Source organism: Microtus ochrogaster, chromosome 15, assembly GCF_000317375.1.
Source record: "Microtus ochrogaster isolate Prairie Vole_2 chromosome 15, MicOch1.0, whole genome shotgun sequence".
NCBI classification, from domain to species: domain Eukaryota; kingdom Metazoa; phylum Chordata; class Mammalia; order Rodentia; family Cricetidae; genus Microtus; species Microtus ochrogaster.
This window is the reverse complement of record NC_022017.1, coordinates 6,127,915-6,137,759: the sequence shown is the minus strand read 5'-3', so window position 1 is coordinate 6,137,759 and position 9,845 is coordinate 6,127,915. Positions and strand designations below refer to the sequence as shown.

General features: G+C 55.6%; 1 protein-coding gene across 2 annotated transcripts in view; it reads left to right on the top strand.

Moving 5' to 3' along the window:
* Nucleotides 1-2,817: 2,817 nt before the first annotated feature.
* Cacnb3 (calcium voltage-gated channel auxiliary subunit beta 3) overlaps nucleotides 2,818-9,845 on the top strand; it is a 12,967-nt gene continuing 5,939 nt past the window's right edge. Inside the window, exons 1-3 of one of the 2 annotated variants that reach the window (XM_005353958.3) lie at nucleotides 2,818-2,952; nucleotides 9,273-9,395; nucleotides 9,561-9,683. In XM_005353958.3, the coding sequence (XP_005354015.1) occupies nucleotides 2,911-2,952; nucleotides 9,273-9,395; nucleotides 9,561-9,683 (288 nt within the window). In that variant the 5' untranslated portion in view covers nucleotides 2,818-2,910. Of the gene's footprint in view, nucleotides 2,953-5,160; nucleotides 5,308-9,272; nucleotides 9,396-9,560; nucleotides 9,684-9,845 lie in introns of those variants that run through there. The other variant, XM_005353957.3, reaches the window with a different exon arrangement.

The window sequence follows — 9,845 nt, the reverse complement described above, 5'->3', positions numbered from 1 at the left end:
CACCGTCAGCAAGAAACTCTTCTGACATATTTATAGCAAATGCTGCATCAGGGAATGGAGCCTGAAAGTGCTTCAAAGCATCAAATAACTCTATAGGCCCTGAGAAGGCGCCCAGCGAAGAATACTGATTGCAGCAGGAGAGACTGAGGTTTGATGTCGGAGGAACTTCCCCAGAGTAAGACATAGAGTTGACAGTGGAAATTCCCTGTAGAAGTTACTTTCACATAATTTTCTCAGGATTTGGCACCTGTTTTGGTCTAGTAAGTACAAAAGAATGGATGTGGTGGACCACTGATTCTGTCCTGATAATGCCCAGACTTCCAAACACCAGGGCCGTTCACTATGTTGTCCAGATTACACCATTCTGAAGAGGGAAGTGGAACTTAACAGCCATTTCTCCATCAGCAGGGCAGACTAGCCAGGATGGTTGACAGGGACCCTGCCCAGCATCCTGGATCCTGACAGGGTGAGCTGATGAAGCCTGTGGGGGTTCTGTGTAGGAACCTAGGGTTTGCACAGACCTGCACAGCCAAGCTGGGGTAACTTGCCCAGAGACTCAAATCGCAGGAGCAGAGCAGGAACCTAAAAGACCTTAAGTGGGGAGGTAGAGAGTATGTGACCTGCCAATCACCTCACTGGGAGGCCTTTGACAGGGAGTTCTGGAGGTGAGAATCCCTAATTCAGTTCCGATGCTTACCTTCTTGGCATAGCAGAGACTTGGTAGGTGCTCCAGCTCCCACACTTGGGTGAAATGAACAAACAGGGGATGTGGGCTGCCCCTGGGCATCTCAGATTCCCTCCGATAAACTCAGAGAATGGATATTTATGTTTTAAAGATGTGGCCATGGCTTCAGGGGTGTAGGTTCAGGCAGAGGAGGAGGGAAGCCAGGCACAATTGCTTCTCCTGTGAAAACTGAAGCGCCCCAAGGCCCAGAGGAGCTAGTCCATTAGCTGTGGTCAGCAGGGGAGGCAGGGAGGGAGGGAGATGAGCGGTTGGGGGGAGGGGGTGGGGGAGGGGAAGGTACTTCTCTCCCTCCTGGTCTTATTGCCTAAGCAAAACTTTACTTCTCTCTATTCCAACCCCCAACAAAAAATAAAATGAAAAGAATGAATACCCTCCTACACCTCCCTCCTCAAACCTCTTCTGCAGGGTTGAAGCGGAGTAAGTTGGGGTGACCACATCTGTGGCAGGAACAGACCACAGAGGAAGGGGAGGCGGTGGCCTCGCCAGGCACATTCCAGGTTAAAGCCAGCCCAAGAGGAACGGCGAATGGAGTGCCCTGAGAATGGGAGCTCTTTCTGGGATGGGACCAGAGGACAGTCAACTGAACAGAGAGGGAGAAACAGTCTCTGGAGATCTCCAGAGAATAGGAAGGTGGAGGGGAGGGGTCCTGAGCCCCCTCCATCCCAGAAAGTGGGTTCGAAGAAGGGCTGAGAAATGGAGTTTTCTTGGTGAACTTGGAGATCCACCCAGGTCGTTAAGGTCTCAGTTCTGTCTCCATGAAGGGGTTTGCTCCCACCTGCCCCAGGCCCAGGCGCAGCCACTATCTTAAGAACAGGGAAGGGTCCAGTATCGAAGGACCAATGAGAGGTTGGTCCGCTTAGAAGGGTGTAGGAAGCAAGCGAATTGGGAATTACACCTTCACTCCCGCCCTCCCCAGCCCCCCCCCCGCCAGAACTTGGGTTTGTCCGCTTTGACGTGCCCGCCGGAGGGGACGAGAAGGGGTACTGACCCGAGAAGCGGTCCTGCGAGTTTGTGCTCTCTGCTGCCCAGACTGAGCTGGGATGCTGCCCGGCTTGCCTGGGCTCCCCCTGAGACCAGGATGGAGGTAAGAGCGGTCTGGGGCTTTGGAGGGGTCACGAGTGTCTCAAAGGAACCCCATAGGGGTAGGGACAGAAGGCAGCTTGGGGTTCTCTCCTGGGGGGGTCTGGAGATGGGATGTGGCTCCTGGAGGGGATGTGGCTCCTGGAGAGGGGGAAAGGATTCAGCTGGGTCTAGATACAGGCTGCGCCCTCTGCGGCAGCGCCTCCTGCTGGCAGGAGACAGCACGTGCGGTGGGTGCCGCCACCTGGAGGGCGGGTGCGGACACCCCGGCATCGAATCTAGGGGGCGCTACAGCGGGTAGGGAAGCAGCCGCCTCACCTCGCCTTGACCTTCCCTTTGGCGGATCTGAGACCTGCAGCAGCACTAACTGACACAGGAGGCGTCCCTGCTAGGCTGTCTCCCTAAGAATTCTGCAGAAATCAGAGGGTCGGGACCTGGAAAGGGAGGCTGGACGTGGCTTCCTCGAACTCTGAGTGGCGTCTTGAGGCTTAGGCAAGCGAACTGAATACCAGCACTCTTCCTTCTCGGTCTGCTACCCGGCTGAGGTGGGGATGCAGTAGGGCCTTTCTTCCTGGGGCGCAGGGCGGATGGGGGGGGGGGGTGAGGCACTACCTGCTCCAAGCCGAGGCCTGGAGGGAGCCGAACTTCCCCCTTAAAGCTCCGGTGCCTTGCTTGTCTTTGAACCTTTCCCGCCCTCTGCGTGCGGTGGCAGAGCTCCACAGACCATGCCCTTTCTGGAAACCCGGTGGAGGGGGAGGGGATGACTTGGGGCGGGGGAAGCGAGGTGAGGATAGAAGGGCGGTGAGAGATACCAGATGAATAGAAAAATGGGGTGGTAGAGAGGGAAGACTAAAGTGGGGAGGGACTGGGAGTGAGAGAAAGATTGAAGGAGGAGGCTAGAAAGGAAGGGGGGAGGAAAAGGGGCGGAACCAGGAGCTAGGAGAGGGAGCGGGCGACTGGAGCTGGGCGGGCGTGGGGCGAGGCCAGGCGTGCAGACTGGAGCAGTGTGCAGAGCCGCGGCTGGGTCCTGCTCCCGCCTCGGAGCCCCTGGCCCGGGGGAGGGGGAGAGGCCACTAGCCCGGTCTATGTCTTTTTCTGACTCCAGCGCAACCTTCCTGCTGAACGAGGTAACCTCTGGGGCCCCCTCCCCAGAGGGGTGGGAGGAAAGCTCCGGCATTTGGGAGAAACTGCAGCACGGAGAGGGAGTGAAAACAGGAGGCAGGGACCTCTGGGGGGGGGGGGAGAAAGGGAAGGTTGGAACTGGCTGCTCCTCCAAAATGTGCAGACAGGGCTGATGGGGAGCAGGGAAAGGGGCTAGATTGGAAGGAGGGCTGTGCCAAGCTCCCTCTGTGACCCTCTTTGAGTTCCTTGGGGGGAGGGAGCAACCTAACAGCTGGAATGCTAGGGGCCTCCCTGTGGTGTAGAATTCCCAGCTCCTGCCTCAGTTTCCCCACTTGGTGCTCAGGAATTGGGATCTGCCCAGCTTCCTGGCAGGCTTTGGGCTTTCCTCCTTAGTCCTGCTGCCATAGCTAGATTAGCATGATAACTAAACTAGGTAGGTGTGACTGTAGTGAGAAATGAAGGGGGACTGGTTAGCAATCAGAGGTACAGGTGGAGGCAAGGAAGACCAAGTGCCTGCAGGACCCAGGGGATGCCTGTAGGTATGGGGAACTTGAACCCATCTCCTGGGGAGGAGGTTGGCATGGCAACGGATCTCTCAGGGGCAGACTTAGACACCAGTTGTCCCAGCTCGGAATGAAGGCAACAAGGTGTGAGGATGGGGCACTGCTAATAGCAAATCCACAGACCCAGGACTCTCCATGGGTGGGGAGCCCTAAGATGAGAGGCCAGGAAAGGAGATTCCAGACAGGAACCTTCCAGGAGAGAGGCTGGAGGGGCTTACTCTTCGGTACCTACCTCTCCACCCTCTGGAACGAAAAAGGAAGGAAGGCACAGGTGGTGCTTAGGGACACAGAATATAATATTTGACTAACCCCTACACATGCAGGATTTCAGCGGTGAATTTTGGCTGTCTACCCCAGGCTCGGCTGCTGCCCTTAGTAGCAAGGGTTCGAATAAAGTTGCCTGCCAATCCTTCTAACAGAAGGAGACAGACTAGGGTGTCATAAGATGAGCCCCCCCCCTCCTCCCCGCGTCTTTTTCTTGCCAAGGAAACAGGGAGATGAGACATAGATGAGAAAGCAGGTGGCTTGGGTGGTCTTCCTCTCCCATACGTGCTACCTTCTAATAGATCTCATTAACCCTTCCTTGCAGAGTGTGGCTTTCTGATTTCCCTGTAGAGCAGGAAAGGAAAGGATGGGCAGAGTCCTGGACTGGGATTGAGGACCTAGGAATGGAAAGGAACTGGGCTGAGGGGGCAAGACACCAGGCCTGGCTGATCTCTCCCTTTAGGTTCACCAAAAACAGCCCCTTTCTGCCCGAGTTCCCACGGATGCCGTGGCAATGTCTGTCACAATCCTTGGCAGGGAAGTGAGGAAGAGAATATCCATCATGGCTTAAGTTGGATGAAATCTGCCCGTGCAACAGGTGTGGGGAGGCCTAGCCAGAGTACCCGAACTTCCCCCTTTCAAGGGTCGGTCCTTTGCTGCAGCCCGGAACACAGAGGGCCACGCACCTGTTGGGGCAGGAGCTGCTTGCATGGCACCGGTCTAGGATCTCCAAACCATTTCTCCTCAGTACCACTGTGGGGTTTGCTTTGGGAGTCTCCTGGACGTGCAGGGAGCCGACACTGCGCTATCACCTGAGACCTAGCCCCATTCGTTGCCCGCCCCCCTATAGTTCTCCATTTTCCTGTCTTGCGCGTCCTCTCTGCCTCCAGCCCTCCTCTCTCTCCATCCAGCCTCCCCGGCTTCCGCACCCTCTCGATTCTTCGCTGGGGTCGCGTCTAGTAGCAGCGTCTCGCCCCTTCCCCTCCCCCGCGCCAGCCCTTTGTTTCCCGGCGGAGCAGTTCCTGGGTTGCGAGAGTCCCTGTCTCCGCATCTCTCCTCGCCCCGCCTCCTCCCTGCCGGGATCCGCCCCGCCTGCAGCCTCTCCGCCCTCCTTCCCTGTCGCCCCGGCCCCAGAGGTGCCGGGGACCCACCTTCCCGGCTCTTGTGCGCCCGGTTCCGCGGCCCCGGCGGCCCCGCCGCCCGCGCCTTCCCGGGAGGGGGTCAGGTGGGCGGGCACTATTGTTGTGGAAGCCGGCGGCAGATTCCTCAGCCGCGCTGGCGCGCTCGGGGTGGGACCGACTGGGCTGGGGGGTGGGGAGGGGAGCGGTGATCTGAGCTAGGAGCAGCTGGTCTTCGCGGCTCGTTCCCTCCTTCGCGCTCGCGCTCTCCGCCGCCGCCCGCAGGGCTGCGCGGCTTGGTGGCATCTCGGGCGCGGCCCGCCGTCCTCGCCCCCGGCGTCGCTCGCTCCCCCCCCCTCCGGATTCCCCCATGTATGACGACTCCTACGTGCCCGGGTTTGAGGACTCGGAGGCGGTGAGTGCCCACGGGGAGGGTGGGGGTGGGGGAGTTGGGATGACACCTCTCTCTTCACCCCTTCCCCCAGTTCAGGACTTTGAAAAACGCCTTGACAGCGGGGCCGGGCGCGTAAGTAAGGGAGCCTCTCTAGGAAAGTGGGGATGTGGGCTTTCATGGCCAGGTCTCCCAGGTACTCGGGTGTGTGCAGAGGGACAGTGTAGGGAGAAGGCTCGAGCAGGTAGCCCCAAAGCTCAAGACGTAAGGGGCAGAGGGAGGAAGCACTGAAGGCCCTGGCACCGAGGCTTTAGAGGGGAAAATGCAACGTCTGTAGTTCTAAATTCTGGGTTTATGGGGTCTGAACAGAACAGAAGCAGAGCTTCAGGGGAGACACACCGGACCTGTGCCTCAAGTAAATGACAAATTGGGGATCTGGAAGAACATTAGAGAGTCGGGTATCAGCCTCTGCAGATAGGAATTCTAGAACTTAACGATGTCTGTTATCCCTCTCTGCCCACCACCCATGCGCATGACCTGGACCCCTCACCCTGACTATAGCCCAGCTTCTTCCAAAGGCCAGCCACCACACGGGTGGGCCCTCAGACTGAGTTCAGTCCACCTTCTCAGCCCCCCTGCTAAGGATTCCTCTGAGCTCCTGCTCAGCATGGAGGACCTGGAGGTGAGGCTAGGGGAGCTCAGGGCATGGGGATGGAAAGGAAGCTCTTTGCTCAGAGAACCAGGCAACCAATAAATATTTAATTCTCCTCTTTGCTTTTATCTCCTGACCCACTGAGACAAATCAGCTCATTAGGCAGTGATTCCCGGAGCTCAGAAAGCAGAAAGAATGCCTGGAAAGATGGGACAAGAGCGGGGAGCAGTTTCGGAGCCCCTTGGAGTTGCCAGTCTTCCGGCAAGCACTCCACAGGAGAGCCTTCTTGGGAAAGGACCACTATCCCCTGATAGGATTGGGTCAAATCTCCTGTCTCACACCCAGGACAGATGCACAGTGAGGCTCAGGACAGGCACATGGCAGTCGATTCTGGGACCAGGCTCCTGCCAGACCCAGTTTTCCACGGGGCTCTGGGGCTGATTGCATTGCTGTAGAGCAGATAGATGCTTTTCAAGGCTCTGGTGGGCACCTCTTTCTAACAGTTGAAGGGACAGCTGGTGTAGCCCAGGGTGCCAAGATGAGCTCGGGAACAGACCTGTCTGAGGCCGTGGGGCCTTGGGTGCTCCCTTTTCATCCCTGCTGAGAAGTCAGGCCAGATAAGCTGGCCTGTGGATGCAGTTTGAGGGCAGCCTGCTGACCCATTGCTCCCTCCTGACCCTCTGTTTCTTGGGTCCCCCCCCCCTTTGCCTCCTCCTGCTAGCTCATTGCTCTCCCTGAGGCCCCCTCTGAAGCAGTAGGAGGGAGATCAGGCTCTAAATAAATCCACTGGGCTCATCTCCCTCCTCTTCTTCCCCCGTGCCAGGCAAGAGAGGAGCTGCAGCCTGCCCACACACTCGCCAGGCAAGGGGGGCAACCACCAGGGCACTGTGCCAACTCCAGTGACTCCAGAGTGCTGAGACTCTGTCTATTGGGACATAATGGGATGGGGAGACAAGGCCCTAACGTGTTCTACCGGATGTTCCTACCTTCCTATTGATACCAGACCAGCACAGACAATCCCCCAAGGACATAGGAATTGCAGAAAGTGGCTTCCCATTCAGGACACAACTCATTAAACAATTTAGGGACAGAACTGTCATTCTCACCTAGACAGGGTTAAGAGTTCATCCAGCCTAGATACCCCAGATACCCAGAGGATTAAATTAGGCTGAGAGCTAGCATCAGTAGAGGTCAAAGCCACACTTCTCCCAACACCTGCTGGGTACCTAGGAAGTACCTCGTACTTACACAGTGGGTGGTCATCCTGCCTTGCTCTGGCCTTTCTCACCTGCTGGCTTCTATCCCACCTTATCCCAGCTTTGCAAGCCTTACCCTGCAGCTAGCACTTACGTCCTGGAGTGAGGTTCCTCACGCCATGTCAAGGTTTTTTTTTTCTGGGACTCAGCCTTGTTCTGCCTTGACCAGAGAGTTGGGGAGCAGCAAACAGCCTCCACTTGTGCAGAACAAAAGGCTTTCCCGCTTTGGCTCTGCCTTGAGCCTTTGGTTTACAATAGACACAGCCCCCAGCTCAGACTCCAGGTCTCTACACTGGCAGGGTTGGGGGAGAGGCAGGGTCGACAGCAGGTATGTGTTTGCCTTCTCCGAAGAGAGTTTGACTCCTGCTGCCTAGTAGTTGGTCCTAGCCCCCTAGCCCGAGGATGCCAGGTACTGTTCTTCAACCTGGACATTCTGAAACCTCTTTTTCTACACACACTCTTTTTTACCCTTTCTGTGCTGCTGTCAAGGAAGAGTCCCTCCAGACAGCTGCAGGTAAGGAGAAACTGAGTCTCAGAAAAGATCCCCCTTTCCCTAATCCAGTTACCTTAACTTTCAGCTGCTTGTCTCAAAGTTTGGCATCTTCTTTATGGTCTTGAAGATGAATTCTGCAACCCTTCAAATGTACACTCCTTACTCTAAGATCCTACTATGAGCGGGGTTCAAAGACTTTTCTTGTTCACATTACCAAAAGCACCCCATCCCCAAGGTCCTGTATCTCAGCTGGGTTGCCTGGCGCCAGCGTAGCCTCCCTCCAGGGCCTGCTATCCCTTGGACCCTGGGGAAGGCAAGGGAGCTACAGGCCAGGTGGTAGGTGTGATAGCCTCACCTGTGCCCAGGAGATAGCTTTGTATTGCTTTCTCATTCTGTCTTCTTGCTGCTGACACCTGGCCAGTTTCCAGTCCTAGCATGTGTGGGAGGAAAGAAAGTAGTGGGTGGGGAGAGCAAAGGAGAGGTCAAGTCTAGGAGTTTGCGACTTTGGGCCCAATCTTCACACTGTAAGGCAAGTATTCATTCGTTTAACAGATTTCAAAAGCCGGGCGGTGGTGGCACACTGGCATCTGGGAGGTAGAGGCAGGCAAATATCTGTTTGGTCTGTATAGAAAGTTCTAGGCTAACCAGTGCTACATAGTGGACCCTGACTCGAATAAGAGCAACAAAAAACTCTAAGAAAGCCTTAGTGATCAAATGGCCACATCTGGACAGGGTTGTGCACGCATGCATGTGTTTTAATTTACTGTGTACATGTGTGTGTAAGCTCACACACATGCCACTGTGTGATCAGAGGACGACTTTAGAGATGGGTTTTCTGTTGGTTCCATGGATTTGGTCATCCTGTTATCCTGTTAAAGCAGAGAATGCCTTTACTCAATCCCCTACCCCATCTGACGGCTTCTTCTTCTTCTTCTTCTTCTTCTTCTTCTTCTTCTTCTTCTTCTTCTTCTTCTCCTTCTCCTTCTCCTTCTCCTCCTTCTTCCTCCTCCTCCTCTTCCTCCTCCTCCTCCTCCTCCTCTTCCTCCTCCTCCTTTTCCCCCTCTTCTTCTTTGGAGGGAGGGTCTCAAGTAGCACAGGATGGCTTTTCCTCTTTCTAGCTGCAGTTGAACTTGAACTTCTGATCCTCTACCTCCCAAGTGCTGGAATTATAGGTGTGCACCACCATGCCTAGCTCTGACCAGCATCTCTTGGCTAGCTGTATTCTTGCCAATTGTCTTAAAGGGATAATGGCCAGGTTGCTTCAGGCTAGCATGGATAAGAAAGAGGGCCTGGTTTCCTGGATTTGACAACATCTCAAATACATCATATGTAGTATTTTTCCCTTCCCTCTGCTTCAGAGGACATGGTAGAGGGGAGAAAAGAGAGGGGAAAGTGAAGGTTCTATTCTGATAGGTGTGGGCAGAGGGGCCCTGATCTTTGCACACATGGATTGGGCCAGCCTCCCTGTAGCCTCAGAGACACTGGGGGGCACACAAGAAGCAGTGTAAAAGGTCAAATCATTCCCTAGAAGGTGGAGAAGTAGCATTAAGGTTAGGAGGGGCCTTTTACACAGACTCTCCCATCCCAGGGTTCAGCCGACTCCTACACCAGCCGCCCCTCTCTGGACTCAGACGTCTCCCTGGAGGAGGACCGGGAGAGTGCCAGGCGAGAAGTGGAGAGCCAGGCTCAGCAGCAGCTGGAGAGAGCCAAGGTATACCTGCCAACAGGGGGCCAGGCTAGGAGCAAACGCAGGGTCACGTCAGGGTGTGGAAAAGTGTGTGTGGCGGGCAAGAGGCTTCTCATCTGGGGCCTCTGCCTGCCTTCCTCCAAGAGATGTTCTGGTCTCTCTCATTGCTCTGGTGATCAAATTTCCCAGCACAAACCTGTGGCATTTGCTGTGAGGACCAATGTCAGCTACTGTGGGGTGCTGGATGAGGAGTGCCCGGTCCAGGGCTCTGGGGTCAACTTCGAGGCCAAAGATTTTCTGCACATTAAAGAGGTAATCAACCTTATTCTCCCCCGAAGCATAATCTAGCACTTAATTTTCCTGTTGCTGTCTCAGGCCCTAGTGCCTTTTCAGTTCTCCATCGAAAATAAGTCCTCAACTCCTCCAGTTTTATCTGTGTGTGCACACCTGTGTGCCCCTCATACACAGACCTGA